At 25.0% G+C, this 25,401-nt stretch overlaps 1 protein-coding gene across 1 annotated transcript; it reads left to right on the top strand.

Annotated features, from left to right (window-relative positions):
- Positions 1-1,223: 1,223 nt before the first annotated feature.
- On the top strand, positions 1,224-9,819 carry LOC127286737 (heart- and neural crest derivatives-expressed protein 1-like). The gene is made up of 3 exons (XM_051313307.1): positions 1,224-1,813; positions 6,871-7,523; positions 9,403-9,819. Exons 1-3 carry the CDS (start codon positions 1,732-1,734, stop codon positions 9,535-9,537), a joined length of 870 nt encoding a protein of 289 aa, XP_051169264.1. The 5' UTR covers positions 1,224-1,731; the 3' UTR covers positions 9,538-9,819.
- The last annotated feature ends 15,582 nt before the right edge of the window (positions 9,820-25,401 follow it).

The raw sequence follows: 25,401 nt of genomic DNA, 5'->3' as shown, positions 1-25,401 counted from the left end.
TTTTAATAATTCTAATTTTGAAGAAGTCGATCGTCATTCGAAAATTTGAAAATACGGTCAAAATGGACAATTGCATTTTTAAAGAAATTCTATCTTTTGATAATTCAAACTTTGGAAAATTCAATTTTCTAATAATTTGAACGTTTAATATTTAAAATTTCTAAAATTTCAAATTACAAAAATAAACAATAGAAATTCAAATAATTAAAAATACGAATTATCAAAATTTTTGTAGAATTGTTAAAAATTCAAATGTCTATATAATATATATTGATCGAATTTTCAATTGTTCGAATTATATTTTTATAATAATTCAATTTTCTGATAATTCAAACTTTTGATAATTCGAATTTCTAAAAAATTTTCTTTTGGTAGTTCGAACTTTTAATTATTCTATTTATTTTATAACTCGAATTTCTAAAAATTCTTTCTTTTTGTAGTTCGAATTTTTAATTATTCTATGTTTTTAGTAATTCGAATTTCTGAAAATTCTTTCTTTTTGTAGTTCGAATTTTCAATTATTCTATATGTTTTTAGTAATTCGAATTTCTAAAAATTCTTTCTTTTGGTAGTTCGAACTTTTAGAAATTAAAATTTTTAATTATTCTATGTTTTTAGTAATTCGAATTTCTAAAAATTCAATCTTTTTGTAATTCGAAATTTGTGATTTTTTAAAAAATATTAATTCTATTCTATTTCTATTAATTAAAAATTCGTATAAATAAAAATTCGCTAGTTAAAAATTTGTATAAAAAAGAAAATCTTGTTAAAATTTTAATTTGAAAATTGAAAATTCATCTTAAAAAATAATTATATTTTCAATAAAATAAAGTTGAAAATAAAATTTCTAATTAATAAATTTTTATGGGAAATAAATGCGCCGCTAATTATTAAATTATATATTTATATCTGACATTAGAAGTCATTTATATGAATTTTAATTCGATTAACCTCAAGTCAAAAAGCAAATGATGGCGTTAGGGTTGTAAATCACTCTTCATTCCTCAAACCCCCGAAGAAATTTCACACCATTCCCCCCCCCTCTCTCTCTCTCTTTCTTCAATTTACTAATTGAATTCCGTAATCGAAGTTTATATCCAAAGCCAATGGTTAACGCCCAAAAAGGCGGACTAATTTGAAACCACTCCCTTGAAAAAGATGAGAACATCTCGGTTGGAGCAGCTCAGCATCCAACAGCGAGATTAGTATCACTTTGTCGAAACTCGTGATCGCGCACGCGTCTTAAAAAATCCGCCAAGCTCAATTTTTTTCTTTTTTTTTTTTATTCAACATCAGTGTTTTATACAAAAGTGTTGAAATTTTTGTGAAAATCGTCATTTTTTTTGGAAAATCTCAAATTTTCATTTTTTTTTTTTTTTTTTAAATACTGTGCGTGAAATTCTATTATTTTTCATTGCAAAGAAAAAGAAATTATTACAAAAAATGGAATAAGAATATAAGTGAAAAAAAAAATCTAAATTTATAAATATTTAATGTAAAATATTTGGAACTGAAAAAAAATTAACAATTTAAAAATTCGACGCCATTGTTATAAATAATTGAATGTTGTTTTTTATTTTTTTGAAAATTTTTTGAAAAAATCAACTAAAAGGAATTTAATTCCAAGTTTAATGGATCATTAAGTGTAGTGAATTTTTTTGGTGTATAGAAGTGTCATAAAAAAAAATACAATTGTTTTTGATTTGAGTAAAAAAAAAAAAAACTAAAAAAATGCTTGGGGGGTATGAATCTCAGGCGGATTATTATCCTCAGTGGCATCAACCCTATAATTATGTCACTCAACTTCCTTATGGTAAGTCAAGTTTGAAAATCGGTTTTTCAATTTATAAAAAAATGTATTTTTCAAAATAAGAAAAATATTGGTCCCAAAAAATTGTTATCCAAAAAAAATTATCTTTTTGTTTATAAAAAATATAATATGCATAGTTAAATTATTATAAATACTGTGATTATAATATTATCTGTAATGATTTACAAACAACTGTCATGTGCTGTTATCAAAATTTAAAAATAACATATATACACATACTCATCATTTCTTTAAACAAACTTCAAAATATGACAAAACATTTTTAATATAAATTCAAAAAAGTTATTTATTGAAAAATTGTAATTTAAACATTTTATTAATTATTTATTTATTATAAAAATAATAATAATAATAATAATAATAACAATTATTATTATTATTATAATTCATTAAAATACAATTGATTGAATAAAATAAACTAATCAAAGTTTACATATTTCGAAAGAATTTTTATCTAGACGAATTTTTATTTGTTCACGAAACTGAAGTACGCAACATTTATGAGAAACGATTTTTAAAGAAATAATTTTTTAAAATGATAAATTCTATAATTTTTTGTCTAAAAAATATTTCTTAGTAGTTTTTATTAATTAACAAATTATAAAAAAAAATATTTTTTAAGCAAAAAATGTAGAATTTTTCATTTGAAAAATTATTTCTTTAAAAATCGTTTATCATAAAAATTGCGTACTTCAGCTTCGTAAAAGTTCGAATTGCCAAAGGCAGAATTTTGACAAATTTGAATTAATAGGTAGTTTTAATTACTATAGAAAATCAAATTTCCAAAATTTCAAATTTTGCTAAAGATCGCGAATTTCTAAAAATTCGAATTTTGCAAAAGATCGCGAATTTTTCTAAAAATTCGAATTTCTGAAATTTCGAATTATATCATAAAATCGTATTGTTAAAAATTCGAATGTCTATATATAATTGATTGAATTTTCAAATGTTAGAATTATCAAAGGATCGAATTTTTAAATATCAAGTTTCTGATAATTCATAAATTACTTTTAATTATTCGATATTTATAGGTTATTAAAAATTCGACCAATTAGACGTTAGAATTTTTAACAATTCTAACTTTTGATAATTCAAACTTTTGAAAAACGATTTTCTGCGATGATTCGAATTTTTAATAACGATTGTCTGCTATAATTCGAACTTTCAAAAATTGGATTTTCTGCATTAATTAGAACTGTGAATAATTTAAATTTCTAAAAATTCGATCTTCTTTTTTTTAATTTAGGCCGAAATAAGACAAAGAAATTCAGAAAATTTTATGATTGATTAATTTTAAAATTCCCGCCAAAATTTTCTGTCGAATATTTTTTTTTCGAACATTTGCAATTTCGGTCAAATAAAAATTCAACATTTTCAAAATTTCCATAAAATAACAATTTTGTGTATAAAAATAAAAATTATGTCAAACGAAATTTCGATGAAATAAAAATTATATTAAAATGAAAATTCAGTTAAATATTAAATAGAAGCTGTATTTTAATTAGTTGGAACTTTTTTTTCCTGTATGAATTTTTAAGACGCCAAAATTTTCATTTGTCCGAAATTACAAATGACCGAACAAACTATCGACAGAAAGATTTTGGCTCAATTTTTGAAAATTGACTAATCACAATTTTTTTTTTTGATAATTTCTAATTGGTGAATTTTAAAAATTGTGACGAAATCTTTCTGTCGATTTTTTATTCGCCTATTTGTAATTTCGGATAAATGAAAATTCGGCGTCTTAAAAATTCTGTCAATTAAAAATTCGTACAAATAAAAATTCAGATAAATGAAAATTCGGTGATTTAAAAATTCTATCCATTAAAAATTTGTATACAAATAAAAATTCGGCGAATTGGAATTTCTGCGTCAATTTAAAAATTCGAATCACATAAAATTCGATTGAATGAGAATTGTGTTAAATTCAAATTCTTTTCAATAAAAAGTCATGTAAAGAAAATGACTAGAAAATAAAAATTCTGCAAAAAAAAAAAAAATTTGGTAGCTAAAAATTTTGTTATGTAAAAATTAAGTGAAATAAAAATTTTTAAATATGAAAATTCAATTCAATGTAAATTCTACTTTATAAAATTCGGTAATATATAGAAATTCGAGTTTATTAATTTCGAAACTGTATAGACATTTCAACAAATTTTGTTTGCGAATTTTCTTGCGTTTTAATAAAATTAAAGAATTTTTATTGGGTAGAATTTCATTGCATAGAATTTTCATTTTATATTATTTCAGATGAATTTCCATTTGTTCGAATTATTATTTGATATAATTTCCATATAAACGATTTTTCATACTACAGAATTTTTACTTAACCGAAAAAAAATTTAACAGAATTTCTAATTGATAAAATTTTCATTTGTCCGAAATTGCAAATGTCCGAACAAACAATCGATTTTGGCGCGATTTTTAAAATCAACCAATCACAATTTTATGGATAATTTTTGATTGTCTGATTTTAAAAATCGCGCCAAAATCGATTGTTTATTCGGCCATTTGCAATTTCGGACAAATCCGAAAATTCTATCAATTAGAAATTCTGTTAAATGACTTTTTTGTTTTGTTAAATGTTTAACATAGAACAAATGTAAAATTCATCTGAAAGAATAAAAATTTATGTTTTATGTTAAATGAAAATTCGGGTAAATAAAAGTTCGAACAAATAAAAATTCTGTGAAGTAAATTTTTGGTTATGTAAAAATTTTGTAATATAGAAAATAGTTTTGATGAAAATTCTGCAAAATATACTAATTCGAAAAAATAAAAATTCGGCTCAAAAATAATTATGACAAATGAAATTACATAAAATGAAAATTTTAACTGATTTTTATCTAATCCCATGTGGAAAAGTCGACTGGGCCCCAATCTGGTCCAAACTGGGTTTCCCGCAATGTCCAAAGTGGGCAACCCAGACAACGCCCAAACTGGGCGTGTAACGCTGATCCCAAAGATTTCCCAAGGTTGGGAAATCCCAGCTGGGGCCAGATTGAGTTATTCCATTTTTATTTATAATTGTTAATTAATAATTATATAAATAATTTAACAACAAAAGAGTAAATTAAATGAATAAATATAATTTCCTTTTAAATGAAATTGTATTAAAGATGACGACTAACAAACAATGTATATCAGTAAAAAAAGTAAAAAAAATATTTATATAATTTAAAAATTAAATAATAGTGTGTATGTATTAGATTTTCAAGTTTTGGTATACAACTTATAAATTAAAATCTAGAAATAACGCAAACCTATGAAATAAACAAAACTGCGCACGAGGGGAATCGAACCTACGACCTACGGACTTATAGATTAACGCTCTAACCACTATGCTAACGACGCGTACCTGCAGACAAGTTTTAATTTCTCAGTATCATTTATATCATACAATTATTGAATCAAAGATGTGAAAATATCATTAGGTTAGACAATAAATTAAAATATAATCATTTACTTAATTTCATTTATTTTAATTTAACATTTTTACCAGTAATAATTTTGGATTAATAAGTACCAAAGTCAAAATTTTGTTTAAATAATTTATTAAATTAGAAAAGTATGTTCAATTATTATTAATAAATTGAATAAAAATAGAAAATAAATGATTGAGAATGGGATCAGAGTCAAAAAAGTCAAAAAGACTCAAAAAACGACTAAGTTATATTATTATTAATTAGCTTAGTTCAATAAATTAAAAACTAAGAACTTGACATACATTTTATTTATTCAGGGAAGATATTATTTAAGCATTAATATAATTAACTAAACTTTTCAATTTCCTTCTTTTTCCTTAAATGTGAATTTTGTTCATATTGGCTTTTGGAAAAATCTCCAAACGGCATATAAATTAAATATAAATATAATTAACTAGTTTTATTATTTCTCAAGTTTTTTTTATTTTGGGAAATCCCAGTTGGGGCCAGGTTGGGTTGACCCAAACTTTGTCCAAGTACAATGAAAAACAAACATTTTTTTCAGCTTTTTACAGTTGCACTTTTTTGTATATCCCAGATGAAACGATTCTACGGAAATCACTCCACGGAAATTCCATACGGAATTTCGTAAAATTTTGAAAGTATTCCTTTCGTAATTTTGCGAATTTTCTTGGAAGAATTTCATACAGAATTGCACAAAATTTTCAATAAAATTCCACAACTTTATTTTTTGCTGATTTTTTTGTGATTTTAAAATAACTGCTGCTACTATAACGAAAACTAGTCGACGATGATGTTCGTCTGGTGGATATAATATAGAATTTATGATAGATTAATTAATATCTAGTCGAACTTATTTGAGAGGTCAATACCCTGCATAGTTCAATAGGTCCTTAACTGAATTTAAAAAGTTGTATGGACTATAAAAAGTAGTTAAAAGAACTAAGAATTTAGTTGGGTCAAGGAGATTTTGTAATTGTTCTAATTTTTGAAGTTGATTTTACTACTTTTGTTAAGTACAATTAACCACTAATTCTTAACTCCATAAAAAATAGTTAAATTGACTACAACGCATATAGTTAAAATAACGAAAAAAGTAGTTACTTTTACTACTTTCAAGTCAGTTAACTAAAGGTAGTTGAGGATTTCGGCTAAATTTTTTTCAGTGTACAGTTGTGAAATTCTAACAAAAATTTTGTACAATTCTGTATAGAGATTATGTGTATAATTCTTATAAAAAATTCCCAAAATTGCAAAAGAACTTCTTTCAAAAATTTTGCGGAAATTTTTGCTGAATTCCGTATATAATTTTTACGGAATTCCGTAATTTCCGTGGTGTAGTTTCCGTAGAATCGTTTCACCTGGGATATTTGTTCAGCATATTATTTAAATAATAATTTAATTAACTTAATTCTTTTATTTCTTCATTTTTCCAACTTTGAGAAGTAAAGTTAGGCCCAGATTGGCGCCCAGTCTCACTTTGGGCGACTTTGGGAAGATTTCCACACGGGATAATCATGTGTCCTGTTTTTTTTTTTTTGTTTCTTGGTAAAAAAAAAATGTGGTAAATCCTAAATTTTTTTCTGTCTCAAGGTCACACTGGAGTTGCAGATACACATTCTTATTGGGGTGCCGACTCCGATATATCGGGAGGTAGTTCCGGCGCCGGAAGTCCAACGGCATCTACGCCGCCTTTGATCGAAGAACTTGGCGTTCAGGACTCAAGTTACTCATCTCCTGAGCAATATCAATATCATCCAACTAATTCACAGCATCAACATTATTCTGGTCTAATTTATCATCATCATCATCATCATCAACAACAACAACAACAACATCAACAACATCAACAAGATGCATCACAAAGTCAACAACAAAGACGGCAAAATGAATTTTCCATTTCGTGTGCAGTTCTTCATCAGTCGGAAAATGTAAATCATTCGGTTCAACATCATTTGTCAACAATTAGAGAAGGTGGATTGGTGGTGAGGCCAAAGAGACGTAATACAGCAAATAAAAAAGAAAGAAGACGTACACAAAGTATTAATAATGCATTTGCTGATTTGAGGGATTGTATTCCAAATGTTCCGGCCGATACAAAATTAAGTAAAATTAAAACATTAAGACTCGCCGCTTCTTATATTGGATATTTGATGGCTGTTTTGGAAAGTGATGAGGGTCAGGAGCCACAGACATTTCGTGCGGAAATATTGTCAACTGGCAAACGAAATAAATCACAACATTTGGTAAGATTTTTTTTTTCTTTTGTTTTTGTGCAAAAGAAAAAACTATTTTTTTGATAATTCAAACCTTAAATAATTTAAATTTTGAAAAATTCCATCTTTTATTGTTTCGATTTTTTAATATAATTCGAACATTTGGAAATTTTATTTTCTGCATTAATTCGAACTTTTGAAAATTCGATTTTCTGCTATAATTCGAACTTTTAATAACTCCAATTTTTAACAATTCTAACTTTTGATAATTTGAACTTTCACTAATTCGAGTTTCTTCGATAATTCGAAATTTTTATAAATCGAATTTCTTCGATATTTCGAACTTTTAATAATTCGAATTTCTAAAAATTCGATCTTTTGGTATTTCGAATTTTTAACAATTATTCTATTATTAAAAAATTCGAACTTTTTAAAGTTCGATTTTCTACGATGATTCTAACTTTTAATAATGAGAAATTTAAATAACTTAATTTTCTAAAAATTCTATCTTTTAGTATTTCGGATTTTTAACAATTCTAACTTTTGAGAACTCGAAATTATAATAATTCGAACTTTTGAAAATTCGAGTTTCTTCGATAATTCGAATTTTTAATAATTCGAATTTCTGAAAATTCGACCTTTTGATATTTCGAATTTTTAACAATTCTATTATTTAATAATTCGAACATTTCAAAATTCGATTTTCTGCGATAATTCGAACTTTCAATAACTCCAATTTTTAACAATTTTAACTTTTGATAATTTGAACTTTTAATAATTTGAGTTTCTTCGATAATTCGAAATTTTTATAAATCGAGTTTCTTCGATATTTCGAACTTTTAATAATTCGAATGTCTGAGAATTCGACCTTTTGATATTTCGAATTTTTAACAATTCTATTATTTAATAATTCGAACTTTTGAAAATTCGATTTTCTGCGATAATTCGAACTTTTAATAATTCGAAATTTTAATAACTTTAATTTCTAAAAATTATATCTTTTGGTATTTCGGATTTTTAACAATTCTAACTTTTGAGAACTCGAAATTATAATAATTCGAACTTTTGAAAATTCGAGTTTCTTCAATAATTCGAAATTTTAATAATTCGAATTTCTGAAAATTCGACCTTTTGATATTTCGAATTTTTAACAATTCTATTATTTAATAATTCGAACATTTCAAAATTCGATTTTCTGCGATAATTCGAACTTTCAATAACTCCAATTTTTAACAATTCTAACTTTTGATAATTTGAACTTTTAATAATTTGAGTTTCTTCGATAATTCGAAATTTTTATAAATCGAGTTTCTTCGATATTTCGAACTTTTAATAATTCGAATTTCTGAAAATTCGACCTTTTGATATTTCGAATTTTTAACAATTCTATTATTTAATAATTCGAACTTTTGAAAATTCGATTTTCTGCGATAATTCGAACTTTTAATGATTCGAAATTTTAATAACTTTAATTTCTAAAAATTATATCTTTTGATATTTCGAATTTTTAACAATTCTATCATTTAATAATTCGAACTTTTTAAAGTTCGATTCGAACTTTTAATAATTCGAAATTTTAATAACTTTAATTTCTAAAAATTCTATCTTTTGGTATTTCGGATTTTTAACAATTCTAACTTTTGAGAATTCGAACTTTTGAAAATTCGATTTTCTTTGATAATTCGAAATTTTAATAATTCGAATTTCTAAAAATTCGTTTTTTTGATATTTCGAATTTTTAAAAATTTCTATCTTTTAATAATTCGAACTTTGAAAATTCAATTTTCTGCGATGATTCGAACTTTTTATAATTCAAACTTTTGAAAATTCAATTTTCTGATAATTAGAACATTTAATTAATTAAATGAATGAATGAATGAATTAATTAATTGAATTCTAACAATTTCAGTGTGAAAATTCCATGATTGGAACTTCATTAGTTGGCCATGAAGAAACTACGAAAAGTAAAGGACGAACTGGATGGCCACAACACATGTGGGCTCTTGAGCTCAAACAAGAAACCCCATCGAGTCAATTACAATAGAACTTTCAAAAACCATTCAATTGAAAAAGTTACGAATTTTTTTTTTTTTTCTTTCTCTTTTTGAAAACTATATATTGAGTAAAAGATTTTTTTTTTTTTTTGCATATTTGTAGAAAAAAAATATCTCTCTTCTAAAGTCAATAACATCTGTGTAAAAATGACCAAAGTTGTACATATATATACATATATATAAACATAGTTAAAGTATAGAAAAAGAAATTAATTTTTTTTATTTATATAATTTTGCAAAAAAATTCAACTTTTAATGTAGAAATAAATTAATTGCCATCGTTAATATAATTTTAAGAATAAAAATAGAAGAAAAATAATAAAATATCTTTCCAGTGTTTTATATCAAAGAAAAAAATTTTTTTTTTTATATCGTTAAAAAATATATTTATATTTTATATAATTATATATTATAATTTAAACCAAAGAAAGTAGAAAAAATTTGAGACAAATATTTTATAATTTTTCCATTGATTTTGAATTTATTTTTTCTAAACATTGAAAAATAAATTTATTTGATTCAAATATTACTTGACTATTATCAAGTAAATGTTTATTTAAACCAAATAATTTTTATTTGAATCAAATCAATTTTTTTTTCAATATATAAACAAATTTATTTTATCATTGAAAATTATTTTAATCAATAAAAAAAATTTTTTTTTACGAAATTTATATTAATGTTGCCGTAGTGATAATCGGAAAATTTTTAAATAAATGCATAAAGTAGTATATATATATATATATATTGAAGAAAAAAAAATTTACTGTTACATATATTCGATATCGATATTAGGATAATTATAATATAATATATTTAAATAATGTAAATGTTTTTCGACACCAAATATCTTATTATTACTTGCTATTAATTAGGTATATATATAATAAATATAAATCCAGAAAAAATGTTTCTGGCTAAAAAGTTACGAATAATACATTTCTTTTTTTATTTGTTTGTAAATGAAAATTTTTTGTAAATATGATGAGAAAGAATAATAATTTAATTATAAATAATAGAAAAAAAAATTAATATTCCTTTTTCCATGAGAAATTTCCCATATTTAAAAAATAAAATTATGTTTTTTAAAAATGTGCAAAAATTTTTTTTTTTTTTTGTAAATAAAAAATAAAAAAAAATAAATAAATAAAAAATTAATAAAAATTAATTTTTTCAAAATCGATTTCAATCATTTTATTTTTAATTTGGCTGAATTTGGTATATAAACGAAATTTTTCGCATTAAGAAACCAAAATAACAAAATTTTCTGTAAGTATCTTTTAGTAAGAATTAAGTATATATTAAATAGGTTTAAAAATGATCAAAAATCATATTTACAATTTTCACACCCTTTGCTTTGCTTTTTTTTTTCTTTTTTCTTGTGAAATATGTAATCCCAAGGGAGTAGGCGGTTCAGTTAAACTTGTAAACGATATGGATATATGACTGGAGGATAAAATAACATCCTCATAAAAGAAATCTTTGTATATATGAAATAATAAATTTTCTGAGCTTTCAAAGTTAAATAAACATTTACTATTTGGAGAAGTTATATTGTAGATTATACTCTTTTTTTTTCTTACGAAGAATATTTAAATAGGCTTTTTTTGTATATATGGGTGATTCTCCAGAAACAGGTCACTTTTGATTCTTTGATTAATTAGTTAATAAATATTATCTAGAATTGGTTTATTTTTTTTTTAATTTCTTCATTTTAATGATCTTTAATAAACTCATTATCAATATAATGATATTTTACTTCCCAAAATTTATTTTGTCATCTGAAATATGCTAAAAATATACTTTTGCTCGTTCCACACATGGATTTTGCTATTTTTGAATAAGATTTTTGACATTAAAATTAAAAAAATAAAATTTGTCATTATAGTCATTTTAAAGTATGGCTGAAAAACTGTTATTCCCTAAAAGGGTTTTTAATTTTTCGTCCATTTAAATAAAAAAATGTTTATTTATAATGTTTCTTCGTAAATTTTTTTCTGGATCCGGAGTTGAGAATTTGACTAGTTTTTCGAGGTTTTGCTTGTTATTTTCATTGTAACTAAAGCAATTTTTTGATAAATATGTGTAAAAATCCCAATTGAATAAAAATCAACGGTACTAATTAACTAATTAACTTTTAAATTTATATTATTAAACAATACAATTTGCGTATTTTTATTATGTCTCAACTCCGAACCTGTTTAAAACAATCGTTTTTCAAAATAATTTTGAATTTCAACCTATAGTATCGATAAAAGTAATAAAATTGTATAAAATCCCTAAAGGATTTTTTATTTAGTCCTTAATTAACAAAGTAATTAATGTTTTTCATTTGTTTCTCAACTCCAGCTCTCTCAACTCCGGCCCCCGAAATTTTATTGAGCATGCGCAAGTTTCGCGCGAGCAGAAACGACACTCAACTACAGGGCCGTCATTCAGCTTTTCAGTTCCCTTGCGTTTAAGAAACTTAATTTTTTTTCTCTATTTTTATAAAAAAAAGCCGAGATAAATTTCTACAAAACAATTAATTTTTGCAAAGAAATTATTGTTTTGTTATCGAAAAATTAAATATTAAAAATTTAATTACATGTCTGCGCAAAAACAATGGTGCCTGGGGCCCCGGCCGCCCTTGCTACGCTATTGCGCTGAAAGTACTACAATACATATTTATCGTTAAAATTACATTAAAAACGGTTTTTAAGCTCAAATATTTATTAGAATCACTTGTTCCAATCATAATTAATAAAAAGGATGCAATAAACATGTATTTTTAAATAATTTTGAAAAAAAAATTCCTTATTCAAAAGTGACCCGTTTCTGGAGAATCACCCATATATGGAAATACATTTTATTTAAAAACTATTGTTTCATATTGAAATAAAATTATTATTATTAATCATTAAAATGATGATGATTATTATTATTATTTAAAATTGATAATTAATTAAAGACAAATTTAAAATTTGTAACATGTAAAACAATATTTATAATTCAATTTTGAATATAATATTATTCTATAATTAAACAACATTCCAGTGGGCAAAAAACCATGTTCGTTCTAAAAACGTTTTAAGGCCAGGTCCTAGTAAGGCAGCACCACCTATATCGAAACTAAAATTTTGGAAAATTATTTACAGTATTTACTTGAAAGCAAGACAATAAAATACTTTTTCCTTTAGGATAATTGATTATTGTCAAGAAATATACCAGCTAAAACTTTTTTTGAGTTAAAATAATGAAAAAAAAATTAATGACGATAAATTAAATATGAGCATATTTTTTTACGAAAACTTTTAAGATATTTTCTCGGAAATAACAAAAAAAAGAATGCTATTTTCATTTGGAGAATTAATAAACACTAAAAAAATACACCAGCAAAGATTCACCAATCACGAAAATAACAACAAAAGCTTTATTTTAACATAACCCTAATAAAACAAGATATCTTGGGATATATTGATAATATCCCGGAGATATTCTATAGGGATGTCCTATGGATATCAAAAGGATCTCTTAAGGATATCCAAAAAATCGGCGGTTTGGATATCCTTTGGATATCCCATGGATATCTGAGGATATCCACAGGATATTTTCTGCATATCTCTATAGACTTTTATAAATTTCCTCCAGATATCCCATAGATATCGTCAGGATATCCCACAGATATCATCAGGATATCCCATAGATATCGTCAGGATATCCAACAGATATCGTCAGGATATCCAACAGATTTTTTCAGGATATTCTCAGTATATCTTCTGGATGTCAAGAAGATATTCTCAGGATACTGTTTTTAAAGTCATTATATGAGACTACGAGTAAGAATATTCTGTGAATTAAATTTTATATAAATAAAATAATATGCAACTTGTTTTTCGAGAAAGTTGTTTAATTTGAAAAATTATTAACTAATTTTTTTCTCATTCGTGATTCATTCCTTTATTCATATGCTTAACATTGTCAGAAAATAAATTGACTTTAAACAATATAAATTCATCCCCGCAAATAACGAATAACTATTAATATTAATTATACATTAAGTGCATGAGTTTATTTAAAAACTTTGAAAAATGCGTTTCAAATCTTCATTTAAAATAAATTAGAAGCTCATAAGATTTTTGTTTTTATTATATTATTATTCATTATATTAGCTTAACAATTTTAACCTTTAAAAATATATGTTGAGATATTAAATATCCCGTGAATATCCTAAGAATATCCCACGGACATCCTGAGGATATCCCATGGATATCCTGCGATATAATATCCAATAGATATTTTGTGGATGTCTCAGGGATATCCTGTGGATATTCTATGGATGTCCTGTTGATGTCCCACAGACCGGCGGTTTGGATAACCTAGAGATATCCTATGGATATCCCAAGATATCCTGGGGACCTTTCTATGATATCGACCATTGATATGGATATCCTAGGGATATCCTTTTGTTATGAGGGAACACATCAACACTATTTTTGCTGATTTTGACAGCCATTTGGTATAGATAATAAATGTTACAAGTTATTTCGTGATTCTGCCAACAGGAGGAGATTGGCGTTGTTGCTAAACAATTGCAAATATATTATTTGCCAAATGGCTGTCAAAATCAGTAAAAATAGTGTCGATATGTCATGTTAAAAAAAAGGTTTTTTTTTGTTATTTTCGTGATTGGTGAATCTTAGCTGTTTTTTTAGTGTTTATTAATTCTCCAAATGAAAATTGCATTTTTTTTTTTTTTGTTATTTCCGAGAAAATATCTTAAAAGTTTTCGTAAAAAAATATGCTCATATTTAATTTATCGTCATTAATTTTTTTTCATTATTTTAACTCAAAAAAAGTTTTAGCTGGTTTATTTCTTGACAATAATCAATTATCCTAAAGGAAAAAGTATTTTATTGTCTTGCTTTCAAGTAAATACTGTATATAATTTTCCAAAATTTTAGTTTCGATATAGGTGGTGCTGCCTTACTAGGACCTACCCTTAAGGACGTTTTTAGAACGTTTCATGTCCGCCAAATAATGTTCTGGAACAAAAATTTATTTTAATTTAAAGAAAAAAAATTTTATAATTATATTATATTATTTGGAATTATTTTGAATTATTGAAAAACGTCTCATGGGAGATGAAGTATCTTTATAGACAATATATCGAGATGTCCTCATAACTGTTTATAATTAAACAGCTCGTCTCGACGGTCAACGTCTTCCATTCAAGTCTAAACATTCGTGATTCATTGTTGATTTTCCATTTTATTTATTTGATAATAATCAAGTATAATATAGCGTAAATGAAATTCTTCTCAACCCACCATTCACAACACATCGAGAGAAATGTTTATATAACGCAATAAAAAAATGCAAAACGTACATAGTTTTTAATAAATATATCTCTTTTTTTTATTTCAATAACTATTATTATTATTATATTATATAATTATATATGTTTTATTTTTTTAAAAGTGCCCGTAATTTTTGAGTTATGAATTTTTTAAAATCTAAGTTTTTCATTAGTTTTTTTTTAAATGTCAATATTTCAGTTTTTAACAAAATTCAAAATATATCATCGTAAAAGAAAAATTTTGCATTTTTATATGAAAAAAAATAACGATTTTTTATAAACAAATTAATTATTTTTTAACTTTGATCATGATTTTTTTTTCTATTTTCACATGACCGTAAATAATAAAAATAATTTTCAATAAAATTCATAACTCGAAAATTTGGACGTATAAAAAAATACGTATATAATATTTTTTTTTGCTGCAAAGAACGAAAAAATTTTATTTTTTTAAAAATGTCTTAGGTAAATTTCACGTGGAATTGTCCATGTATAAATATATATATATAGCAAAAAATGTCGAGAAGAATTTGTTTGTTAAACAAATAAAGTTATTTGGGATTTTCATCTGGTATAGTTTTTTTTTTTTTTTTTTTTTTTTTTTTTGAATAATAAATGTTGAGCCTTCCAGACTCGACGTTTATAATTGAGTCTTAAACAACTCAATCAACTCCTTGAAGAGAGTTCTAAAATAAACAAGAACTTCTAACAACCCTTTTGGGTCAATTTAAACACTTGAAAAGTTCAATATTCTCGATAAATATTCACAATATTTTTACATCAATATTCTGCAACAATGTAGTAAAAAGTACATTTTTTTTAAACTGTAATTAGATTTCTTTAGTTAAAAATAACTAATTTGATAGCAAAAAAAAGTCTAATTCAAATAGTACAAAATTTCTACTAATCAGTTAAAATTAATTATTAGGTTAAATTCACTTTTAGGTTATGTTAAATATATAAAATTTCTTGTAAGTAATATTGAATTAGTCAAATTTCACTAATTTTTCAGTTATTTTTAAAAATAAAAAAATTAAAATGACAATTTAGTTACAATTTACTATAATAATTAGTTATTTTTACTAATTTAGTTAATTTAACTCTTAACTGGCACTATGGGGTCCAGTAGACCCGAGCATACAAATATTCTTAGTAATTTTCTAAATTTTTTCATACAATTAATTCGAGGATTATGTTCTAAAAAATATTTGTAATAATTTTCATTTTATGGAATTTCATTTGTCATTACTATTTTTGAGCCGAATTTTTATTCGTTCGAATTAGTATTTTGCAGATTTTTCATCAAAACGATTTTTTATATTACAGAATTTTTATATAACCAAAAATTCACTTTACATGAACTTTTATTTGTTCGAATTTTTATTTGTCAGAATTTTTATTTGCCCGAATTTTCATTTAACATAATAGGGCATTTTAAAGAATTTTTATTGGGTAGAATTTCATTGCATAGAATTTTCATTTTATATTATTTCAGATGAATTTCCATTTGTACGAATTATTATTTGATATAATTTCTATATAATCGATTTTTCATACTACAGTAGAATTTTTAACTTAACCGAAAAATCATTTAACAGAATTTCTAATTGATAGAAAATTTTCATTTGTCCGAAATTGCAAATGTCCGAACAAACAATCGATTTTAGCGCGATTTTTAAATTCAACCAATCACAATTTTATGGATAATTTTTGATTGACTGATTTTAAAAATCGCGCCAAAATTGATTGTTTGTTCGGACATTTGCAATTTACGGACAAATGAAACTTCATCTGAAAGAATAAAATGAAAATTCTATGCAATGAAATTCTACCCAATAAAAATTCTTTAAAATGCCTATTATGGTAAATGAAAATTTGAGCAAATAAAAATTCGGACAAATAAAAATTCGAGCAAATAAAAATTGCAAACTCCATATATTAAATAATAATTAAATTTCCTTAATTATTTTTATGTATAATATTTGATAATCGTAGTTTTTTTTCTCTTTTAATATATAATATGTATATATATAGGGAAAAATTCTAAGAAATGTGCGGAAACTATAAAAGTCCATACAGGCGCCATCCTTATGCAATGCAGTCGATTTTTATTACCACAAGGATAAAATTGACGTGACCGTTCCGTGAGAATGACACTGGCACCAGTAGACACATAATTTAGACTATATCACTGACACACGAAGTAGCAGTATCAAATTTCTGCGAGTATCTTTCAATACAGAAATGGTCAGGCCCACTTGAAATACATGAGATCCGTTTTAGAAACATTTCCGCCCTATAACTAATAGGGCCTGACAGACAAGTCAACCCTCGACCTTTTGACTTGTTTGTCGCACGAGCACAAAAATACGATCCTCAATAATAAATTATATATACACAAAAAAAGACGCAGATAAGGTGCAAAAAATAAAAAAAAAATTATTAAATAATTAAATTTTAGAAATTTTTACGTCTTTTTATTTTTTTTAATCAATTTATAATTAATTCTTTATCAATAATAATTTTATTATTTAATTAATATTAAATAAATTAAAATAAAAAATAATACGCTCTCTCACAGCACCAAAACTTTCCTAAAGATTTATTTGAAATGTTCGGAGGATTATTTCAAATAAATCTTTAGGAAAGTTTCGGTGCTGTTTTTTTTTTGCAAAATCAAAGTTGAAAAATCTGTTATTACAAAATTTTTTCTTTGCTTTGGAACAATTAATAAAACTTAAAAGACTTTAATATTTTTCTTTCTATTATTTAAAACAGTAATTCCACAATAAATAAAATAAATGCAATTCCAAGACCGAAAGCAAGAATTATATATGGCGAAATGGGAAATGAATCTTCTTTATTAGAGAATTCAAATCGATTTTTCATTTTCATGTTAATAGTTGTAATATAATCATTATTCCATTTGTAACTAAGTCCAGCTTGTAAAATTCTATTCAAATGACGTTCAAATTCAAAAATATACGGAGAATTAGCTTCAAAATCCAATGCCAATATATTCTCACCAATTGTTTTATCGCCAATCGTAAAAGTGGAAATCTTATTATTCTTTAAATCTGTTAAAAATAATTGTCGAGCAATTTCACGATTCACATGACAAGCAACTGCTTTATTATCCAAAAGATCTTTTAAACAATCATTAATCTCAGTATAGTCACTTGTTCTTTTTTGCAATAACAAAGGACTCTTTATTCCAATTAAATCCGATGCAAATGATTTGTTTAGCATTTTAAATGACAATTCATTGCCAGCTTCATATATGTCTTCATAAACTATGTTGAATTCAATGGTTGTTAAAATTGTATGTAATGTTGATGAAAATAAAAGAAAACCAAAGCAAATTGAAATCAAAGCAATTCTATTCGACAGTTTCTTCACGTCTTGATCAACTGACATTCCCAATAATAGCTGAAACAAATTCAAAAATTTCCAAAAGCTTTTGTCAAAGTTTAAGAATCGAAGAAACAACCAAAGAAAAAGTAGTAACACAGAACTTAAAATCACTGTGTAAATGGTATATGCAATCAAGAGGGTTTCTCGTTTTAATTTAGGTAGTAATGTTTTTATAATTTCTTTATCACAAAAGAAAACACTGTTGCCCATATCGAACCCTGCCGAAATACGTCCTGGTATTACTAGATTACAGGTGTTATTGGTAAGACAGACTTTCATGAACATAAAACATTTAAAATTAAAACCATTTTCATCTTTCTTATTGCATTCTGCAGGAAATAATTCCACAAGTGTGAAGTTCATGATTTTTGAAATAGTTTTAGATCTTTCATTAGAGATTTTATTTTCAATGTTAAATTTCTTATCATAGATGAAACCCATCATTTTAAAACCATTCAGATCTTTTAATTTTTGTGGAAAAATTACAAAACCTTTTTTATAATTCACTTTTGTATAATTCCCAGTAAAATTATTAAAGTAATGGATTATTAAATTTGTTCGTCTCTCTTGAAACATTGAATTTTTAATTTCTTCAACATCGAGAATTGTAAGATGAATAAAATTTCTTGACCATGCTAATCGAAGTATATCTTCACGACTGATACTTTTTTCCCTCATTGAAATTATCATCAAACATCTTGGATAAGCGTGTATGCCTGTCACATTTTGCACAAAATGAAAAAACTTTTCTATTGCTGTTGCATCGTCTTGTAGAATTCCAATTAGAAGTGTTGTTTTGTAAAAACTTTTCGATACTATTGATGATAGCTCTTCTCGATCCTGATGAAGAAAATTTATCACACGACTTGGATTAGTACTGAATGTTGCTAATACAATTTCATTTAGTACATCAAGACTTTTTTTATTATCATCATGCATTAATACCGTTTGATGAGCTTCAAATTCATTTTCTCTTATTTGTTGAATAATTTCTTTAAAATGTACACAATTTACGGATGGATATATTAGTAACAATAACACTGCAATAAAAATAATTTTTTTTAATCTTGATTTGTATTTAATCATTTTGACAAATTCAGAAATTTGTTTCTGATCTGTTTACATTTAAAAGGACGATATGAAACTAGCTTATTCTTATTTCTTTTCAAAATCATTTTTAGCCATTTTTTTTTTGATTTGACAATATATTAAATAAACGAACAATAATAAACATTATCTAAATTAATTAATTTAGATAATGTTTTTTTCATTTGTTTCTTATATTTTTCGTTTATTTAATATATTGTAAAATAACTTCCTTATGAAAAATATATATGGGTTCCTTTACTACAGATATAAATATATTGAATTTTAATTTGCTAGTTTTTTTTTAGAGAAATTGAGGGGCTGGAAACAATAACAACCAGTACGCTCGGCCGGTCGCTTTGAAGCCAGTCAACACGTCAAAAAGGTGAAAAAATTGAAACTCAAAATTCGGATTTTTCAGAAGCACTACTTTATAGAAGATAAAAAAACATATCTTTTTTCTCTCAGAAATTTTTTTCTAAATCCAATATTTTTGATAATAAAAGCAAAAAACCCAAAAAAAAATTTTCTCAAATTTAATAAAATTTTGAAATATAAACGATCATTTCTTTCACAAATAGTAATAAATTTGTTTACAACTTGGTATACATACTAAATTAGGTCTAATAAAGCCATTAAAACATTAGAAAAGGCAAAAAAAATTATTGTTTTATTATTTTTAATTAAAAATTGAAAGAGGTCGATATTCACATTTTTTAACTTTTGACGATAAAATGTCTGCAGGGAATTTCAAAACTGTAAGAACTTCTCTTATAATATTTATATTATTTATATTTATTTATATTATATTTATAATATGCGTATTTTAAATATTTACAAAATATCAAGTATGAATTATAAATGTTACTAATATTAATATTGTTAACAATTCTAATACTAATGTACATACATATAAGATACTGATCACAAAAAATAAACATAACTTTCTTCTTATTTCACTAATTTCTTATTATTCGAGCCGAAATAATTTCACATACTTCAAGAAAGAGTCTCCAGCGGGTTAAGTGAACGCGATGGGCTATCCGCTTTTTCTTGAAAATTAATTTTTTTAAAAACTATAACAGGAATTGATTTGGAATTTTGCAGAAAACTTCCTGAAATAGTAGTGAATAAATATTATAAGAGAAGTTCTTACAGTTTTGAAATTCCCTGCAGACATTTTATCGTCAAAAGTTAGAAAATGTGAATATCGACCTCTTTCAATTTTTAATTAAAAATAATAAAACAATAATTTTTTTTGCCTTTTCTAATGTTTTAATGGCTTTATTAGACCTAATTTAGTATGTATACCAAGTTGTAAACAAATTTATTACTATTTGTGAAAGAAATAATCGTTTACATTTTAAAATTTCATTACATTTGATAAAATTTTTTTTGGGCTTTTTGCTTTTATTATCAAAAATATTAGATTTAAAAAAAAGTTTCTAAGAGAAAAAAGATATGTTTTTTTATCTTCTATAAAGTAGTGCTTCTGAAAAATCCGAATTTTGAGTTTCAATTTTGAGGTGTTGATTGGCTTCAAAGCGACCGGCCGAGCGTACTGGTTGTTATTGTTTCCGGCCCCTCAATTGATATTAAAATTGAGCAATTTCAGAAATTTTGTTTCTTTTACATTTACAAATTTGACAATATATCAATAAAATTATGATTAATTACAAAATATAGGGTAGGTATAAAATTCTACTAATAAATTGCCTAATAATATACAATTTACAATTTTTTATCCATAAAATCAATAATAAATTATAATAATTAAAATTAATAAATAAAATTAAAAATTTTACTTAAGAAAACAGTCAAATTGAAAAAAAATACCAACTTTTAATTTTTTTAATTTTTCTTTGCATTTTAACGAATCTTTTTCTAAAGCTATAAATATTATTATCATGATCAAGTTACAGACATTTGTTTTAAATATTTTAAAGCGGCATTTGATTGATTTGTTTTTGAGGTTTAAACAGAAATGAAATATATCAGGAATTAATTTTATCTTCGCTTTCACTATTGGCGATTCAAACAGCTACACTAGCGCCACAGTTGAACTAATTTAGGCGTGACTCGCTCTGTAGCACTCCATGTGTTTTAAATTATTTTTTTTTATTTAACGCTTAAAAATAATTTTACAAACGCAATAAAAATATCAGAATAATTAAATAATTTGAAATAAACTGTCAAAACAGAGACTGCTTTAGAGCGAGTCACACCTAAATTAGTTCAACTGTGGCGCTAGTGTAGCTGTTTGAATCGCCAATATTTTATATATCTACAGAAAATCATTTTATTTTCTATACTACATCAGAAGGTAACGTTCTACGTTCTAGACTAAAACAGAGGATAACTGTGTTTCTGCGGATGATAATAAAGAAATTCAATTTAATTTTACCTCACTAAAAACAAAATGGTTAAAAAATTATTTTTTTAATTTATTAAACTTGAATTGCTACTATGTTTTTCTTTATTTTTTATATCGATTGAATTCATATTTTCAAAAAGCAATAATAAATATTAGAATAGTTCAATATATTTTTCAATATATTTTATCAGAATTTTGATCCTTTAATAATGAACGTTTTAAACTATTTGCCATACATGGTGTCAAATGTGATTTAGCAAATTCTGCGGGAGTTGAAATTTCACGAACCGATTGAAAATTGATATCAAGAATTACCGTGTAAATATAACTTGCGTAAACAATGCATACAATTAGTAGGGAGCCAAAAACTATTTTTTCCAACCAATTCATAGGTTCTGCATTACTACCCTATTGAAAAAAAACACGTATAGGGTCATTTGGGGTAAATGTAAACGGATTTGCTTAGTTTCGACAATAACGTAATTTTTTTATTTTAAAAAGCAATACTTCCGGTTTTCTACTGCATGAACTTGTTACTTCACTTCCCTAGAAACATTTTATGAGGTACAAAAAAATATTGATCAACTTGAATCGCTTAAAACTGACTGTTTACATTTACCCCGAGATTTTGAAATTTTCCCAAAATTCGGGGTAAATGTAAACACCCCTGTAGTTTAAAGAGGTTTAAGAAAAAAATTATCCCAAGTATACTACTGTGTAAAGGGATGTAAAAACTGAAAAAAAATTCTTGGTAGATGTAAAATAATTGAACCAATTGATTGATATGCAACATATAAAATAAGCAATCATTATCATAACAAAACTAGTAATGTAAAAACTTGAATAACTTCAATGAATTTTAATAGATTTTCATTCAACTTGGTGAAAATAAGTTTTTAAGGTTGCTGAATAAGATTCTAAAATCGAATTTTTAAATTTCAAAATGGCGGATCCAAAATGGCGGACAAACATAAAAATATTGTTAAAAATTGATCAAATTTGCTTGAATCTCGCTACTCGGGGGGTTTTTGAGGTCACTGAATACGAATTTGAAGACAAATTTAAAATTTTCAAAATGGCGGATCAATCAACCAATCAATCCACCAATCAATCACTCAATCAACCAATCTATAAATCAATCATCCAAGCAACCAATCTATGCACCAATCAATCACTCAATCAACCAATCATCCAATCAATCCACCAATCAATCAATCAATCAGTCAATCAATCAAGCAATCCACCAATCAACCACTCAATCAACCAATCTATAAATCAATTATCCAATCAACCAATCAATCCACCAATTACTCAATCAACCAATCCATAAATCAATCGTCCAATCAATCAACCAATCAATCCATCAATCAATCCATCAATCAATCTATCAATCAATCACTCACTCTTATTCTATAGGATTCCTACGTACCTGAGTTTTATTCACCAATCGTGAAGAATCGCTTTCCTATATTTTAAACACGTAAATGCACTATGCAATACTATGCAGGTCTATACCTGCAACTGACTAACACGAAGGAGATATAAAAGAAGATCCAATTTCGTTTTTTATGTAATTTTACAGGGCCAAAATAATGTAATTGTGAAATAGAAGCAAATTTATTCAATTATTTTCTTTTAAAATGCAGCAGAAATTCTGTTTACATTTACCCCGAGTTTTCGAATTCTCGGGGTAAATGTAAACACTTAATTATCTATTAACTGAATTGACGAAATTAAAAAATCAAAGTCAGCTTTTGTTAAGGGATTCATAAGGAATAATTAGAAATTTTAGTTTGAATTTTTAGTTCATTTTTATTCAAATGCGAGACAAAATACTGAAACAGTAAAACTTTGATTTTCAATCTTTCATGCATTAAGCGAAAAATTGGAGTTTGGCTTTGACAATTGTCGAAAAAAAAAATTGGCAATACTCAGAACCTGTTGCAGGTGAGCTGAGGTTAAAATATTGGGGTCGAACTTAATTTTAAATCTGTAAATTAAGCTGCAATATCTGCTGTTTACATTTACCCCTTGTTTACATTTTCCCCAAATCACCCTAATTATTCGTAGAATAATACGTATATTAAATACGAATTTTAACAAGAATTATACGTATAATTATACGTATCTATAATTTTTAATATTTAGGAATATATAAATATGGAATATATTTTTGTTTATTAATATATACCTAAATATTATAAAATATAGACAAGTATAATTATACGTATAACAATACGTATAATTATTATTATAATTAGCAATTTATTAGTAGAATTTTATACCTACCCTATATGTTTGTAATTTATCATAATTTTATTGATATATTGTAAATGTAAAAGAAACAAAATTTCTGAAATTGCTCAATTTTAATATCAATTTCTCTAAAAGAAAACTAGCAAATTAAATTTCAATATATCTATATCTGTAGTAAAGGAACCCATATATATTTTTAATAAGGAAGTTATTTGACAATATATTAAATAAACGAAAAATATAAGAAACAAATGAAAAAAACATTATCTAAATTAATATCAAAAAAACAAATGGCTAAAAATGATTTTGAAAAGAAATAAGAATAAGCTAGTTTCATATAGTCCTTTCAAGTGTAAACAGATCAGAAACAAATTTCTGAATTTGTCAAAATGATTAAATACAAATCAAGATTTAAAAAAATTACTTTTATTGCAGTGTTGTTACTAATATATCCATCCGTAAATTGTGTGCATATTAAAGAAATTATTCAACAAATAAGAGAAAATGAATTTGAAGTACATCAAACGGTATTAATGCATGACGATAATAAAAAAAGTCTTGATGTACTAAATGAAATTGTATTAGCAACATTCAGTACTAATCCAAGTCGTGTGATAAATTTTCTTCATCAGGATCGAGAAGAGCTATCATCAATATTATCGAAAAGTTTTTACAAAACAACACTTCTAATTGGAATTCTACAAGACGATGCAACAGCAATAGAAAAGTTTTTTCATTTTGTGCAAAATGTGACAGGCATACACGCTTATCCAAGATGTTTGATGATAATTTCAATGAGGGAAAAAAGTATCAGTCGTGAAGATATACTTCGATTAGCATGGTCAAGAAATTTTATTCATCTTACAATTCTCGATGTTGAAGAAATTAAAAATTCAATGTTTCAAGAGAGACGAACAAATTTAATAATCCATTACTTTAATAATTTTACTGGGAATTATACAAAAGTGAATTATAAAAAAGGTTTTGTAATTTTTCCACAAAAATTAAAAGATCTGAATGGTTTTAAAATGATGGGTTTCATCTATGATAAGAAATTTAACATTGAAAATAAAATCTCTTATGAAAGATCTAAAACTATTTCAAAAATCATGAACTTCACACTTGTGGAATTATTTCCTGCAGAATGCAATAAGAAAGATGAAAATGGTTTTAATTTTAAATGTTTTATGTTCATGAATGTCTGTCTTACCAATAACACCTGTAATCTAGTAATACCAGAACGTATGTCGGTAGGAGTCGATATGGGCAACAGTGTTTTCTTTTGTGATAAAGAAATTATAAAAACATTACTACCTAAATTAAAACGAGAAACCCTCTTGATTGCATATACCATTTACACAGTGATTTTAAGTTCTGTGTTACTAC

Source organism: Leptopilina boulardi, unplaced genomic scaffold (genome assembly GCF_019393585.1).
Source record: "Leptopilina boulardi isolate dan_hultmark-lab unplaced genomic scaffold, ZJU_Lbou_2.1 LbouV2_362, whole genome shotgun sequence".
NCBI lineage: Eukaryota > Metazoa > Arthropoda > Insecta > Hymenoptera > Figitidae > Leptopilina > Leptopilina boulardi.
Note: the sequence above shows the minus strand (reverse complement) of the source record. Positions and strands in the feature narration are given on the sequence as shown.